General features: G+C 51.6%; 2 protein-coding genes across 2 annotated transcripts; both read left to right on the plus strand.

Annotated features, from left to right (window-relative positions):
* Positions 1-5,318: 5,318 nt before the first annotated feature.
* On the plus strand, positions 5,319-6,621 carry HRG_01479 (uncharacterized protein; the record flags this gene model as incomplete). The annotated part of the gene is made up of 2 exons (XM_044859950.1): positions 5,319-6,537; positions 6,584-6,621. 2 exons carry the CDS (start codon positions 5,319-5,321, stop codon positions 6,619-6,621), a joined length of 1,257 nt encoding a protein of 418 aa, XP_044726350.1.
* Positions 6,622-16,263: 9,642 nt separating this feature from the next.
* On the plus strand, positions 16,264-17,263 carry HRG_01480 (uncharacterized protein; the record flags this gene model as incomplete). Its single annotated transcript, XM_044859951.1, has 3 exons — positions 16,264-16,408; positions 16,495-16,667; positions 16,736-17,263. The coding sequence occupies 3 exons, from the start codon at positions 16,264-16,266 to the stop codon at positions 17,261-17,263; spliced, it is 846 nt and encodes a 281-aa protein (XP_044726351.1).
* Positions 17,264-17,840: the final 577 nt, after the last annotated feature.

Genomic DNA, 17,840 nt, shown 5'->3' on the forward strand with positions numbered 1-17,840 from the left:
CTTCTTTCGTACGATTTTCTTTGCAGATTGGAATTGCTGATCAATGATTCCTGGAATAGTTGAGTGGGCTGAGGGGAGAAAGTCCTTCGCGACAGGATTCAAGGTAGAAATGAAGAGGTGAAATTCCCGAGATTCAACTATTCGGTATGGGAGGTTTAGTATGACGACTAACCAAGCTAGCGCTTTATTGATCTTTTCTTCGTCAAGGTAGCCTTTGAAGACCTGGGACTCAATCTCTGTCGCACGGCCCAGATCCCGCGCTTGCCCATAGAGTTGATCAAACCCTTCGATGATGGACGATTGAAGAGGAGATAAATTCTCTACGACATTGATGTCGTGCTTGCCCTCAAGGTGTTTTCGAAAATTGGTGGTAACCGAAGTGCTGTAGGGATCCTCCTGGGGACAATGAAGACAATACATGAGGCGGTTCCTGCCTTTGAACTCCGCTTCCCTTTCACTGCCAGATGAGCATGTTTTCATGATCCAAAAGCAGGTTTTTCTCTTGTCTTGCGAGATGTAGACGTGGAAGAATCTGAAATAATGGATTCAGAATCGAAGAAGGATAACACAGACTCAGAATCCATCGTCGCGAGGTGATAATATGGTGTGGGTTGGTGGGGAAGATGATTTCGTGGATGTGGGATTTTTGCGGGTTCAAGCCCCTGGAATAAGGTACAGCAAACATGGGCTTACAACGATTACGGTGAACAAGGACTCTTGTAAATAACCCCTTGTGGGAACCCTGTTAGTGGCGTGGTTTAGCCAATAATATGGAAATACATGGATCCATATCCATACCTTTTCCATGCCATTCATGGAAAGGGTATTTCCATATTTAGATATGGAAAACCACCCTGGGCTCACTGTCGCACAGCAAGATGATGCACAGTATGAATAGCTGAGCAACGATCGGGGAGAAGATCCCCAGTGAATCGGGCAACGAAAGACCCTTAATTTTCTATCTAAGTGATTGTGAAAATTTGGCTTCTTATACTTGTGAGCTTGGGCTGAGTAGCGATGTCGCCACCCAGGCAGCATAGATGACGTTGTCACCTAGAAGGTTCGAATCTATCACTAATATAGTATTACGAACTGCCTGCTGCCTGCTAGGCAGCACAGTGAATGAGCGTGCTGATCTTGACACAATTTGAGGAAGCAAAGATGAGGCGATTCAGGCGAGCTTCGTGGAAGCTCTGAGTCGCGTCATCCAGCCTCGCTGCCCATATGACGTCACTTGACGTCCAGCATCGCACGAGTTTGCTGTCATCGGCTTCTTCAATCCCCATACGCTCCGAGTTCGCATTTCATCCATCTTTGCCGTCCGACAAGAAGGTTGCCCATGGAATACTCAAGGAGAATAGCGCTGTTACTGGAGGCAGTGGGTCGATTTCGAGGATAGCAAGCAACGCTTTGCCCACATATTCTTCTGCCACGGTGTTGCCGTCTCTGGGCGACTCTGCAACAGCCAGGGAGTTGCATTTGCCACCTACAGTCCCTGACAGCTCGGCTGGTCTAATTGGCTCGAGCACTTCTAAGCCCGAAACAAGCCTTGATTCAACTGTTGTGGCTCAGCAGCCCGGACGGGCGGCCGGTGATAAGGAACCCATTCCCAATGGACGGTTCACCACTGCCACAGTACCAGCTAGCAGTAGTCCAGAGAACGATGTATTTGCTACCAATGAAACAGGAGACCAATCTCCGAAGCAAAAAGCCACCAGCGCTGGCATCGCCATGGGCGCAGTTGGTCTTGGCTTGTTGTGCGGTACAATGACATTCGTTGTCGCCAAACGATACAAACACCGCCAACAGTCATATCGACGTTTCGGTTCTGCAACGACCAGTCAAAGTTCTTTGGAGATACGGTGTGCGGGGCTTGTGACCAGTCCTCCTGTGAATCCGTCTATGCTCCCAGGTCCGTTCTCAAATAATATCAACAGTAGTCCGCCCAAGCAATCTAGCAGTGGCCAGTGGAAGACAAATCGAAACCGAGCCCCAGATATTTCCAGCCCAGTTTTGGTGGAAAACACGCTCAGCTGGAGGTGACAACTCAAATGCACTGCCACTCAGCAACCAGCGGCTCGGTATTAGGTAGTTTGCTGGGCTGGCGCAGATGATAAAGATCATCTCTATTTAGCGGGAACAAAGGCCCTTCATATGGCTCAAGCTCAATGCTGCCCAAAATACTCATTTTAGAAATACTTTATCTGCGCCAAGCAGGACTGGGCTTGCCGCCCGGCCCTCCGGGTCGAAGGCTGTTCAGGGACCGAAGAGAACCCCGTGTTTCGTGCTTCCAAACTGACGGGACGGTAACATCTTTACTGCCTTTCTAGCCAGTTGAAGATCAGTCTCTGGCCTGAGCAGTCATGTAACGTGGCACTTGTGACACGGAAGCTATAGCGCGACGGGGGCCAGAGAGAGTATGATCCCAGAACGTCACCATTAAAAACACCCTTGCCAGATCGTCCAACTCCGTGATGTTCCGTACGAGTTTCCGACCGCAACTGAGCACCATAAGCTACTGTTCGGCATCATGCCCAGAGTGAAGTTGTATTGTTGATTGCCGGTACTGCCCTCGGTGCATTTCCTGTATTGGCTGAGGGAGCCAGCATAGCAATAGCCTCACTGTGGGCTAGTTTCTGCTTAATACCGGTAAGTCACCGTTGACACGCATGCTAAGCCCCACCATGCCGTCTAAACGCAGTGGTGTTAGCTATAGGCCATGACACGCCAGGTAGCAGTTTCTTTTGCTTGCGGCAAACTGCTCCAAAACCCCCTTTTGAATAGGAATCAAGCCTCCCAACCTTTTCTGCAATCTAAAATAACATTTGCTACTGTACAGTGCAAGGCCTGGGTGCAACTCGTGTCGCGGAATAGGCTAAAATGTCTTTTCTGATGATGCCGCTTATGGCCAGAATGGTCGCAAGACGACGTATGAAATGCTGACTCCGCACTCATCTTCAGGGTAATTACTGCAGGGCAGTAGATGGCTGCCCTGAAGGGCACGTACCCTGTGAAGCAAGCTTACTCTTCTGCATCTTGTAGGCAAAGCCTGTAGTACCCCTTTCTGGCCATTGATGATGCCTCGGACAGGTGTCAACATGTCCGCAGCCGCAAAACGGGATGGGATATGAGAGTCCGAAAAGGGCCAGTCGGCTCCGGACGGCCTAAAATAGATGGCGCTGTAGTATTTGAAGCAAAGCCTGGACCTTCAAGGGTTACGGGTTCGGTACAGAAAGGGCATGTCCAAGAAACACTAGCGACACATCGAGCAATGGATGACCTGGCTTGTCTACAGAACTTAACAAGGAGAATATGATGCTGCATGGGCACCAGAAGAATCCAATTTTGCCATCAGCAGCCTTATTCATTGGTATCCCAGAGGCCACGGCCCCACCGGGGCAAAATGGTACTACATGCAACTGCCTCGCTCATGTCGTTTGAAGGTGTAGAAGCAACTGACAAAATCACCATGGCAACTTCCATCCTCTAACCCCCGGGTGATTTCACCCTTTGCGGCCAACGAACGGAGGGTAGCTAGGTGGGTGGTGCGGCGTCCGGACAGGAGTGTCCCATCTAAGTCGGCAGGTAGTCAGCTCTTGGCTACAAACACAACTGGACTCTAAGCATTGGTAGCTGGTCTCCAGATAGCGATACAGTATTGTATTAAATATAAAGCCAGGGTGCATTTATTGCAAGAACAGGACATCAAGTTGTGAGCACTTTCCCTCTATGTTTTTTTTTTCGCATACCTCGTCCGAAAATTCTCATTTAACCCAAGGTAACAACAGTACAGGTGTTCCAACTCGGGCACTACCAAACAACGCAGTGCGGAGGAGTAAGCACGAGTGGCCCGAAGTGGCCGCTGGCCGCTCCTTTTATCCACCGCATATCGTATAAACTCGTCGTGCTAGCGACAGGACCGAAGACAACCTGGGTGATTGCTGAGCGCCGGACCGACCACCCCTTTTAACATGCCTTCCAAAAACTCTTTCCTGTTTTCCCCTACGCTCGCAAGTGCAACTTCGCGAATACGAGGGTAAAATAGACATAGAGAGTAGCATTTGAACCGTCTCGCCTACCTCTTTCTGCCTACCAAAGTGCATAGAGACGCACGCCTTCCAGGCGGCGTTATCTACGTGCAAAGATGGCAGAAAAGGGAGGGGATCCCCCTTTGCAAAACCACCAAAATTTTCCACCCCAGCCTAGTCAGCCCCATACGCTTACCCGAGCCACTTATGCTATACACGATAGCGATAGCGACCCTGAGCTGCCGGACTACGATATAGAGCCCGAGGTTCTACCGTCGCCCTGACCCTAACCCTCACTAAGGCCCCAGCCCTAGCTACAGCCTCTACTCAAGCCCCTACGACCCCCTCTAGCTCCCTAGAGAGAAATAAGACCCTAGCAGGCCTATCTAGGCCTCCAACAGCACAAAGGTTTACATTTAAAACACCGCCCCAGCCAGTCACCCCTCTTTGCACCCCTATTCTTATAGGGGATAAGAGGAGACGCCCAGACTCCCTAGGAGGCCTAAAAGACACAGAACAGACCCTCTGACTGTTAAATGCCGCCCCAGTCTCACTAAAAGAGGCGCAGAAAATAAGGCCTTTATTCTCAAAGCTTATAGAAGGAATTACACACGCTTCAGCTAACTTGGTCAGCGAGGGACCCTTCCCTAGGCTGCTGCCTCTCCCCTCCTCCCAGGGGCTAAAACTAGTCTGTGGAACCAGTCGAATGTCAGGGCCCTACCTGGGACCCCTGGGTTACCGTGACACACCTGGGGACTACTACGGAAACCGCGGACGGGCAGCTCCGGGCACGGGCAGCTCCGGGCACGGGCAGCTCCGACGGTAGGTACGGGCAGCCCCGTCATCCAGGTCCGAAGCGACAGGGAGGATATGAGGAGGTCACGGCGTTAGGAGTTATGTGGTTTTCTTTCCTCTTCATCTTAGTATTCTTTCGTTACAGAGTATCTTGCTAGCTTTGTCTGCAGTCCCCTTCGCTCGCCGTGACATAATACTAAGATCGCCCTTACCGACCCCAATACCCATTTGCGTTAATTGCTCTGCCAATTGCGCTAAGTGGTTATTGCCGCCGGTCACGCCGCACACCCGGCACCTTACCCTACGTGGAAGATTCCAAAGATATCAGTTAGAAACTGATCTTCCGTCCGCTAGTACGCGTACGATGGCTCCTACGACGAGCGAGACTCCGGCCAGCCTAGACGGGCCTGCCGACGACCACGACTGCATCGAAGTACAGATGGCTAGTCAGAAGAACGAGAGACAACCTGATCCCTACTTGAGGGACGAACGACAATGCAGAGACCGTTAGAAGAGACGGCTAGAGTGGGCCGCGACTTCCAGGTCCCCCAGAAACTGACAACAGACTTGCACGAGCTCCTCCTTACGGATTCCGACCAGGACCTCGTCCAGCAGTTCGCACACACCGTCCTTGCCGCGCAGGAGAACCCTACCCCCTTTACAGCAAAGACAGGCCGCACGAGCGGGACCCTAGACGCGGCCTGGGTGAAAAGCGTCATCGCGAATGCGAAACATGAGGGCCTTGCTAGGGAACTGCAACACTTAGTCAACGAACGTAACGCGGCGTTACAGTTACTTCGTTGGACGGTCGAACGGTCCAGCACCCGAGAGAAGGTTGCCCGTCAGATCCTCGAACGAGCCCTCGCGAACCAGAAGGAGCTAGGCCGTCAGGCCAGAGCTCGCCAGCAAGATCTTATGGATTACACGGACCAGATCCGTGCGATCGAGGCGAGCTATGCAGGCATCAAAGACTCTGGGGCGCTCCGACAGGATACCCCGGGCCCTCAGGAGCACCACACACCCCACGACCTCACGCCATCTCCCCGTCTGAAGAACGAACCCTCGCAGGCGCCATCGTCGACTACGTCCACAGCCCGGACCCGGCACAATACAATCAAGATCAAGGACCCGGAGCCCTTGGACAATGGATCGAATCCGCGTTACGCTGACTGGAAGGCAGCAGTGGAGCGGAAGATGGAATTAAACGCCTACTTCTTTCCCGACGAATTCGCTAGGATTACGTGGATCGCGACCCTTATCAAGGGACAAGCGCACGAGGTCCTAGCGCCCTACCTCGCGAAACAGGACGACCTCGAGATCAGATCCGTGGGTCAGATCTTCGAGCTCCTTGGGTCAGTTTACGATAACAAGAGCCACAAGTGGGAGGCGAGGCAGCGGCTGGATAGCCTGAAAATGAAACAAGGGGAGTCCTTTATCGACTTCGCAGCGAAGTTCGTAACCCTTGCGACAAAAGCAGGACTCCATGACCGAGACCGGATCACAGAGCTTCACAAGAAGCTCACCGGTCGGATCCGCCTAAACAGCCAAGATATCTACGAGCGGTACGAGGAGCTTACGTTTGCTCAATATCGTGACCGGATGACTGCCCGGTATCTTGTTCAGGTTGACGCGTTAGAGGGACTGAAGGAGGACCGAGAGGAGGTTGCGAAGACTAGGATACCGACCCCAGACCGAGGAATAATCCGCCTCCTCGGTCAAAGGCAGTCCGATTCGCTCCCCAAACCGAGTTACGGGCCCAGCGACCCTCGACTCCGCCGACTACCACGTTGCCGTCTGATGGTACCTTTAAGGGGAACTGTTTCGTTTGCAAAAGACCGGGCCATCAGGCTGCCGTCTGTCCGACAAAGGGATCCCCACGAGTGGCCGCACTTGTGGCGGCAGTGGGGACGGTAAACGACCAACTGAGAGCGTTATTGGAAGGATCGGACAGCGAAGGTAGCGAGTCGCAGGACGATCAAGATGAGGAGTCCGAGGTAGCGGGAAATGCCATAGCCTGAGCAAAGGCTCCCGCACAGGCTATATCCTAAGTATTCGCAAGCTTACTGAGAACTTGAACTTATCGACAATTGATCACTTAATTGGCGGTCCTAGTTTTGTGATTAATAGCACGATTCGCAAACATGGCCTCGCTATCTCAGTACGCATCCTTGTGGATACCGGAGCACAAACGTGGCTATTAGGCAACTCACGCCTAACAAAGCCAGCAGCTAAACGACTCGACCTCCCTAGACGCAGCTATACAGCGCCGCGTTATATTAAGGGAATTGATGGTCGTGCTCAGTGTATCACTTCTTCTATCCAAGCAGACTTCCAGCTCCAGGGGCGGACTTTCCGCGATCAACCGATCCTTGAGGCCGACCTAGGGACGAGGAACGATTTCCACCTGATCGTAGGACTTATGTTCTTGAGCCATTTCGATATCCGTCTCGACTGCCGCCGTCGTCGCCTTATCTTCCCTCCTGAGCTGGAAGCCCAGAGGACTGGATCCCGATATTGCACTTAAGGCTTCTCGTCTTATGTACCCGAAGCCAGTTTCCTACGAGTTCAGGCCGACGTAGAGCGGCGAGACCACCTTTGGGAAGAAGCAGAAAGACAGGACCAGGAAGAAGACGGCGCGGCCCATATCATCCAGATCTCTCCGCGATACAGGAACCAACAGGGGCCACGAGCACCATCGGCCCACGGCAACATCGTCCACGGTACTCTACTCATCGAGGGGATGACCTGGGAAGATGAACCGAGCACTGGCGGGCATCGAGTGGAGAGACCCTGCCAGAAGGATATCAGGCCACGGTACCAACGGAGGGCGCAGGATCTCGATATACTGATGATTTCGGCACCAGCATTCCACGCAGGTATCCGTCGCAGGAAGGACCATCGGCATGCCTACGAAGATGTGACTTTCCTCAACCTTCACATGATCGATAAGGCGCTCGGGGAAAGGGGCGAGCAGGATAACCAACAGGACGAGGACGACCGTTTCCTCGCAGAAAAGCTACCTCCAGAGCTCGCAGACCTAGCCGACGTGTTCTCCCGCGAGGACAGCAATAGGATGCCTCCGTCCCGCCCAGGGTAGACCATAAGATCGAACTAACAGGGCCTGCTGCGTTACGAACGCACCCATTGTACAGCCTTAACCGCGAACAGCTGGAGACTATGAAGGAGTATTTACAGGATAGTCTCCAGAAGGGCTTCATTGAGCCAAGCAGCGCACAGTTCGGATCCCTGTCTGTTTTGCAAAAAGAAGGATGGCAAGCTGCGTTTTTGCGTAGATTTCCGAACTCAATCAGCTAACTAAGAAGGATCGGTACCTATCCTCTTATTAGCGAGACCCTAGACCGCATTGCGAAGGCGAAGATATTTACGAAGCTAGATATTAGGCAGGCGTTCCACCGGATCCGGCTCGAACCGGATTCAGTCGAACTAACCGCCTTCCGCACGCGTTACGGCCAGTTCCACTACAAGGTCCTTCCTTCGGGTTATGCAACGGGCCTAGTACGTTCCAACGGTTTATTAACACGACCCTTTGGGACTACCTCGACTCTTTCTGTACGGCCTACCTCGATGATATCCTCGTGTTCTCCGAAGATAAGAAGGAACATATGCGACACGTACGGCTCGTTCTAGAGCGACTTCGGGAAGCGGGTCTTCAAGTAGACATCAAGAAATGCGAATTCGGTGTCACAAAGACGGATTTCCTTGGGTTTATTATTAGTACGGATGGTATCTCCGTCGACCCTAGGAAAGTCTCGGCTATCCTGACCTGGCAGACCCCACGATGCAAAAAAGAGCTGCAGTCCTTCCTCGGATTCTGCAACTTCTACCGTCGGTTTATCCGTAACTACGGTAGAATCTGCCGACCCCTAAACCGCTTGACAGGGAGAGTAGGTGGGATTTCGACGACCGGTGCCTTGAGGCCTTCGAGACCCTAAAGACAGCTCTAACTACCGCGCCAGTCCTCGTCCACTTCATAGAGGACCGCGAGACGAAGCTAGAGACTGACGCGTCGGATGGGGTTATCGCGGGCGTGCTCTCACAACTAGCGGACGATGGACAATGGCACCCGGTCTCGTTCCTTACGAAAACGATGAACGCAGCGGAGTGTAACTATGAGATACACGATAAGGAGCTCCTGGCTATTATCGTGTGCCTGAAGGAATGGATGCCCTTGTATCCCTAGTCGCTCCCGGAGTCATCAAGATCTTCACCGACCACCAAGCCCTCCAGTACTTCGCTACAAAGAGGATGCTAAACGCACGGCAAGCTCGATGGATCGAGACCCTTGCTATGGTTGGATTCGAAATCCACTATCGCCCGGGCAAGCAAAACGTCGTCGCCGACGCTCTTTCCCGCAAGGCCCAGGACGTGCAGTTACAGAAGGCGCTCAAGGAGTTGAACCGCTCGCAGATCCTAATCCCAGCAACTCAGTTTGCAGGGGCACGACGGGAGGGCTGCTATAGCCGCAGGCGCCGCAGGCGGAGACGACCCTACTATTGCCATATATACCCCGGTTCCGCAAGACAAGCCGAGACCCCAAACTCTAGAGATGGGTGCCTACTGGAAGGATTCGAGCTTATCGAAGCGATCCTCCAGGCAAACCGGGCTTCACCTCGCTACGCTCCGAAAGGAGCAAGCAGAGATACCAGACTCCCGGTTCCAAGTCCAGAGTGGCCTCCTCTGTTACGATGGACGACTAGTCGTCCCCGACGAGGCGAACCTACGGACTGCCCTTTGTCACGAGGCGCACCGTCCGCGAAGTCAGGCACATCCCGGCCGGAATAAGATGAGGAAGATCTTAACGAGACGGTACTACTGGCTCGGGATAGGAGGTTTTATTGACCGTTACTGCGCGAACTGCGCGGACTGCAAGCGGTCCCAAGACTCCCGCCTCCGACCAGCAGGACTACTCCAGCCACTGCCAATTCCGGAGCGCCCCTGGCAGCACATCTCTATGGACTTTAAGACAATGCCACGAGACAAGAAGGGGTATACGGCGGTCTTCGTTACGGTCTGTCGGTTGAGCAAGAGGACGTTCTCCTACCGACATATACGACCTGTACCGCGCAGGATATGGCCTGGCTTTTCTACGAGCATATCTGGAGGACCTACGGCGCACCGGAGACCATTACGTCAGATCGCGGGCCGCAGTTTATTTCGAGCTTTTGGAACGAACTTTGTCGCCTCGTGGGGACGAAGATGAAGCTATCTACGGCCGAACATCCTCAGACGGACGGTCAGACCGAGATAATAAACCAGTTCCTACAGACAAAGCTCCGTCCCTATCTAGACTACTACCAGGATAACTGGTCCGAAATGCTCCCTGCTTGGATTTCGCACACTCAACCCACCCACACGAGAGCATCGGTCTAGCACCTGCGGAGCTTGAGATGGGATACTTACCCCGAATGTCGTTCGACTGGTCCGTGGCGCCACCCACAGCGACGGCCCCCCCCAGAGAGCAGCTAGGGCGAACAGCGGCGCAGCAGTTCGCCTCCCGGGCCGCCGAGGGGGTCCGGTGGGCGAGGGAAACCCTACTCACCAAGCAGGCGGAATACAAGCGGCAGGCGGATAAACGCCGTAGGAGGTCGACTGGGAGGTAGGCGACCTGGTATACCTGAAAAAGGGACACTGGTCAACGGGACGCCCGAGTGACGGCTTGGATCAACCCTACCTAGGCCCGTTTCGGGTCTTATCGGCTAAGGGGCCAAACGCTTTCGAATTGGACCTACCACCAACGATGAAAATCCACCGGGTTATTAACGCTAGCCGACTACTTAAAGCGCCCTCGGATCCGGTACCAGGACAGACCTACGAACCGCCCCCGCCGGTAGTCATACAGGGGGAATCCGAGTGGGAGATCGACCAAGTCCTTGCATCCAGGATTGCCAGGGGAAAGCTGCAATACCAGGTTAGTTGGAAGGGTTGGGACCCGGACCCAGATTGGTATCTAGCGAGTAACTTCAAAACGCTCCGCTAGCCCTACAACACTTCCACAACGCCCACCCCGATAAGCCTGGCCCTCCGGGCCGCTTAGCTGCATGGATCCAAGCAGCGGCGACGGACCAAATCGCCCTAGACACACCAGATGACGACCTCCCGACTCAACGGCAAGACAACACAAAAATGAGGCGACGGCGGGTAACGAAGTAGGTATGTCTCTGGGTATTGGCATTACGGCATTGGTCAGAGCTCGGGGCGAGCTCTCCGGAAGGAGGAGTAGTGTCAGGGCCCTACCTGGGACCCCTGGGTTACCGTGACACACCTGGGGACTACTACGGAAACCGCGGACGGGCAGCTCCGGCACGGGCAGCTCCGGCACGGGCAGCTCCGACGGTAGGTACGGGCAGCCCCGTCATCCAGGTCCGAAGCGACAGGGAGGATATGAGGAGGTCACGGCGTTAGGAGTTATGTGGTTTTCTTTCCTCTTCATCTTAGTATTCTTTCGTTACAGAGTATCTTGCTAGCTTTGTCTGCAGTCCCCTTTCGCTCGCCGTGACATCGAACCAAGAAACGTCCCAGTCTAGGACCGCTACACCTAGGACTAAGCCCCCCAGCCTAAAGCTACCCAGCCTAAGGCTAAATCCTTCGCCCAGGCCCTCCAGACCCCAGCCCTAGCCAAAACACCAGCTAAAGCTAAGGTTAAGACTAAGACTACAAACCCTAAGGAGGGGTACCAGCTTATTCTTAAGTTAAGAAAGCTGGACCCACAGCCCGCTTTTAACCCCCTTCTGCTTCGAGACCAGGCCAACACTGCTATAGGCGCTATAGCTATCCTCAGCCTTCCAGGCCTACTGCTATAACTGCAAGGGCAACCACCTTACAACTAATAAGTCCCTATGTGAAGTCTTTAAGGCTATATCGAATGCCTAGACACCCTAAAGGACCTAGGCCTTTAAGGCCTTCTCAAAAAGCTAATAGCCAGGCCTCCATGTGAGAGCGCTACTAGGAGGTGCGAGCTGACAAAGCACTTGGGTACCCCGCTCGCGAGTCATAGGTAACTCGCCACGCCCACCGAAGAGAGAAAAATCCCTCTTCTTGCAAGCTTCAGTCTTGCGACGAGAGAACACAATACACACAGCGCAGTACCTCCAGCTATCTCTACTACCTGACTGATCGTACCGTGATACGTGTTCCCTTACTAATAGGCAGGAATCATCGCGCCTCACTATCTTAGAGCAAGGCTCTATAAGGGATTTTCCGATGATCTGCCGGATCTGGTGATCTGCCGGATTGCGGCGACTTCGCACGCTCAACATCAATCGACAATAGCTCAACAACAACGGTGCCAATTGACGTATCCTTTGATTTCCTGAATCATCAGAAGCAGTGAAAGTCTGGCATATATTTAGAACTTTTATCTAGGGGCAATGCGCTGCGGTGCTGACATCAAACCAAGCAACGGCCAAAATAGGATGCCGACAGATTGTGTAAGTCATTTCAGCCAATACAGCAAAACAGAACATTATTGGCTTTCATCGTAGGCTTTAATCATGTGGGATTCTCCCATTCTATCCATAGTGCAGAACTTGGCTCAGGATACTGCAAAAATGGGGTTGGAAGGGCGAGCTGGATAACTTCATTCTACGCACCCGTAATGAGCCAGATTGAACGTGATTCGACGGTACAAGCATCTTCTGAAAAGAACCTATCTATGCATCTGAATGTAAGGTTTATTTTTAGCTTGAAATTCAGTGCGCGAGGCTCCGCTTTCACACCTGACAAGGAAAGACGTGCACGAAAATTGAGAAATTCGACACCCTACCCTAAAACACGTATAACATGGATGAAATGGGCTTTCTATTCCTTATGAGCATTTGAACGAACAGGGTATTCCTCTTATTATAAGAAAACAAGGCAAAATTGCTCGGCGTATTAAAAAATGGCAACCCATCCTCCCTTACGTTCAAGATGTGCGTCAGTCAAGAGATGGCATCGCTGCCCCCATTTCTCATCCACCAAGACAAGCCAGCACAAACTCTGGACTTTTGGTTCGTGAAACGTGAATCAAGTCGTCAATAAATATTTTTAACACGTCAAAAACGAGGTGGACGAATCACAATATTGAAATGAGCAGCTCACCGGTACGTTCGACCGGTTTACCAGGGTGAAAGCTCGAAACGGTTGTGCTTATCGCCTTTGGTTCCCGATGGCCACTTAACCATTTTAGTATCGAATTTATGGAGTGGTGTGACCGGCACCGAGTGATCGTTGTGGTGTTTCCTCAATCCATTCATCGGCTGCAACCCTTGATGTATCGTTATTCAGCCTCTCTCAACAGCGTATACGCATGATCTTATCCAGTACACAGACAAATCAAAAGGTTCATTGGATTGCTGAAATCGAAGATCTAGACTGTGTTTTGGAACGCATTTCAGGAAGTAGTCGAGAAGTCCTCTGTTGATGCTGGCCGCAACAGCCGAAGGCTGAGCAGCACCTCGGGAGCCCTCAATATGAGTTTTAAGTGCTTGATATGAGAGTTAAAGTATGCAGAGAACAAGTAGTCACAAGAACCAGCGCAGGCAGACCGGTAAGGCTTCAAAAGATGATCTCTTCTGCTGTACAGATTCTAGTGCAGACGAGGTGTTTAGCTCTAAAATTGTGGCTCAAGCTCGCCAAAAAATGACAGTGAAAGGACTCAAAAGAAAGAGGAGGCTCTGAAGAAGGAGGCCCGAAAGCTTCAGCGACAGCAGAAGGCAGCGGAGCAAAAGCTCTCGCTCTAGAGAAGAGGAAGCAATGAGAGGCGGAAATTGGGAGAAAACGACGGATGACGGAGGCCGTGAAGCAAAATAAGGAGATAAATTGGCATTATTAACAAGAGCTGAAGATTTTGAAAGTGGAAAAGCCACAGAAAATGCAGAATGAGCGACGGGTGGCTTCTGAGGGTCGCGAGAGGAGTCAGGATGTTCACGCTGCAAAATTGTCACTCTTCCGTTCACACCAGAGCGGGCCATAGCATTGCAGGTACCAAACACACTATATAATAACGCAAATAATAAGGCAATGATAACTTCAAACGACATATCCTGTCCTCAAAGGCCCTCTTTAGCTGTTGATAGTGATCGGGAGGCAATGGGTGCATTTCGGGGACTTGCGCGATCGGAGAGTAACAGAAGACGACCTCGATGGCTGGATGACTTCAAAAAGATTGAGTGGCATCTTTGAGCATTATTAACTGCTCTTATAAGATTTTAGAACAATTCAAATAGTATTCGTGAAGTTATTCTCAGTTCTTTGCTGGAATGCAATGAGCCCAAAATCCGGCGAATCGCCAGATCCGGCAGATCACCGGAAAATCCCTTACTAAGTACAGACATAGTGCTTATACAAGAGCCTTACTGCTATAAGATAGGAGGGAGCTATATTCCCATCCAGCACCCTTCATATGACCTAATAACCCCTATACCCTCATCTAACTTTCCTAAGCTAGAAAGGAGGCCTAGGGTCTTAGGATATATACGAAAAGCTGCTACGTGTTACGGCCAGGCACATACGAGCCTTGACGGCTATAAAGATGTATTGGCACTATGAACGAAGACTCAAAGCTAAGGAGCAAGAAAGAAAGACTAGACTACACGACCGAGCTGGCCCTTATGTGCATATGCACGAGGTTACCTCAGCAGTGCTCAGGTAAGCACGAGGTCGCACGTGGGCACGTGATGCTGCTTGGGCACGTGACGCTGGTGAGGTTCTGCGCTGGTGTCTCTACGCTGGCGCGCAGGGTCGTGACACTACGCTAGAAACAACGCCCCGGTACGACCTCTTTTCAGACCCAGATGTCCAAGCTATAGGGGCACAGGGCTTAGAACCATTTCTGATTATTAACCTCTATAATGAGAAAGAGGTACTAGAAGATCCTCTAGGCTCCACGAGCCTAGAAGGGTCTTTAAATCAGAGACCCAGCCAGAGGAGAGGAGAAAGAACAGTGGAAAGGTTACTAGCTACTTTCCGCCCACTAATTCCCTTCCTCCTAGTAGGGGACTTTAACCTACACCACCCCCGCTGGAATTTAATAGCAGACCCAGCTAAAGCTAATAGGGCAGCAGCTCTTATTAGCTGGCTAGACCGCTATAAAACTAGCCTGCTAATAGATATAGGGCTAGCAAGTGAGCAAGGTGGAACCTATTTTAGAGGAAACTTAAAAACTCCCTCTATAATAGACCTAGCCTTCTATAGCCCCTTCTATAGCTTAGAGTGGGCTGACTATCGCTTCCTAGAACATACTGGATCAGACCACAAGGCTATAGCCTTTAAAGCTTACTCCAAGAGCTTAGGAGGTGTTACGACCACGGTCAATTGGTCGCGAGACGCCCGCGTCATCCTACACGTGACGAGAGGGATGGCTCGGAACAATGGTCGGCACGACGGACCAATGATGAACGATGGAGCGTACAGGATCGTAGTGATCCAGGTGATCCAGGAGCGACGGGATCACTACGCTCCATACGATCCCACGGAAAGGATCACGACTCCAACCGTGATCCAAGGACAGGATCACCAGTTGCACAGGGTGATCCACGAAGGACCACTGGGTATATAAGGACACCCAATTCCACTCCTTTAGACTGGATAGCTCGATAGCTTTCAACACACAGATCTTTATCACGATTCCATCTCTGATTCTGATCACCTGGTTACAGTCTACGGTCTACGACCTCCGACTCATCACCAACGTGACACCTCATTGCTCAGACTACGCCCTGTTGTATCTGCCAACATAAACCCCTCGACAGGTTTATCCCTTGGGAATAACACCAGTCGTCACAGGAGGACCTAGCCCTCCCTTCCTAGCAAGACCTCCCTTATTTAACTATAAGAAAGCTAGGTGGGAAGACTTTAAAAAAGACCTCCAAAGTATAGAAGCTCGCCTCTCTAAGGACCTATCAAAGCTTATAAGCCAAGAGAACCTAGAGGGAATAGTGAAGCTCCTTACACAAACTATTCTTAGGGCAGCTAAGAAAGCTATACCTAAGAAGAAGCTGTATGCAAGGTCTAAGCCGTGGTGGGACGTGAAGCTAACAGAGCTTCGAAAAGAAGTAGCCCTAGCCGGAAAACACTATAAAAAGAACCATACAGATCTTGTCACACATAGGATATCAGCCTCCAACAGTCTGACCCCCTATTCGCACAGTCCGTTTCCACATTTCCCCACAGAAACTTCTAGGAGGCATCATCAACGCATCAGTGGCTTCCAGATGATCCGATCAGATGCTTCCATTCACTACCATTCCTTCCATTCTCATATTCAGGCAGTCTATAAAGATCTCGCCTCTTTCCCACCTTAGATAGCAGAATCAAGAGTCTTCCAGTCCCTGATCTTTATGCCCACTTGCTCATCCTCCGTGCGATAGTTATGAGCCCGGTCTGCCATTGACTGGGTATCTTATTCTCGTTCATTCCGCTGCGCAGAATAGCTTCCACAATGAGCTCAGCTCTAGATCTTGATGGCTCTTCCAAGGGCACCGTGCTCAACGGCCCTTGCGACTGGAAACAATGGATTTCTATCATCAAGAAATTCGCCACGTCCCACAGTCTTTGGGACTTTCTGGACCCTGCCGTCAAGGAGGGTAAGCCGGTTCTTCAGCAGCCAGTTGAACCAACATTCCGACAAATCAACCACGAAGCATCTGATCTCGTGGATCTGACCTCGGAGGAATTTCGCCGTCCCGCATTCTCCACACCCAATACCGCTCGAAGCTTCAAGGGTATAGGGATCAAGTGAAGGCACTCGCCAGCCTTCAACAACACATCGTCAAGACCATCGGCAACTACTACAGCACCATTGCCGAGGAACACGACGTTGCAAAGCAACTTGCCTTGCTTCAGGCTCGTGTGGCCCCAACCGACTGGGCACTCGAGAGGAAGTTGTTCAGCGTTATCGTTCCACCCTTCAGTCGCCAAACAGGACCAAGATCGAAGCTTGGGTCACCCAATGGCAGAAAGTCCTCACTGAGGCAAAGCAATTAGGGCTTCCTGATGTCCAGGACCTTCGCCCTACCCAAGATTTCCTACAGGCTGTTTCGTCCATCAACGCCCCATTCACAGACTATTGGGTCAACAAAATGGAAGACGAGGCCGTATTCGGCAAGCCTGATTGGAAGACCGACTTCCCGGACGGCATTAAGATCAGTGAGATCTTTGAACGAGCTCACCGAATCAAGGCCGCCAACAACAGCAAAGGATCATTCGGAGCTGCCTTCCAAGGCAAGGGAGAGAAATCGGAGAGGAAAGAGGACAAGCCTAAGTGGTCTTCAAGCAAGAACGCTGATGGTGTTCCTATGTGTGTCTGCGGAGAATATCACCGCTTCGTAGATTGCTTCTATCTCATCAAATCAGCTCGGCCTGATGGCTGGACTCCTGATCAGAAGGTTGAGAAGAAGATCAAGAAATCCTCGACTCCAATCCATGGGCAAAGAAGATGACGGAGAAAGCACAAGACTTCAAGAAGAAGGAAATGGAGAAATCGTCCGACTCCTCCGTTAAAGGTACAGCGTTTGCCGGTCTTCTACCAGCTCCTGACAACACACCGCCTCCTCAACACCTCCATCAACCAGTTTCTCGACGGGAAAGGCAGTCTACCCGCTGTATGACTCCTTTATCCTTGATTCCGGATCAGACACACACATTTGCAACAACCGATCCCGTTTTCTTGACTACACCGCCCTTGCAGAGCCAGAAGAGCTCTTTGCAGGCGATAGTCAACTTCAGATCCTTGGCTACGGCACAGTCCGTATGAAGCTTGAAGAAGGAGGACTTTTTCAGCTCAACGAAGTTGCCTTCGTGCCAAAATTCCACACCAACATCGCATCCTCGACCGCTTTCTTGCGAAGGGATACAACTGGAATCCACTATCTGGACGCGTCTCTAAAGACGATCAGATTATATTTCATACGAAACGCCGCTTTCGTCAACCGGTCATCGAGTTCAACCCGATTAAGGAGGACTCTCACGCCTCCAACTTCACATCTTCATCTGCACTCGCGCGGTGAAAACAGCAGA

The sequence above is a fragment of the Hirsutella rhossiliensis genome (genome assembly GCF_020360975.1).
Source record: "Hirsutella rhossiliensis strain HR02 chromosome Unknown scaffold00001, whole genome shotgun sequence".
Classification (NCBI taxonomy): Eukaryota; Fungi; Ascomycota; class Sordariomycetes; order Hypocreales; family Ophiocordycipitaceae; genus Hirsutella; species Hirsutella rhossiliensis.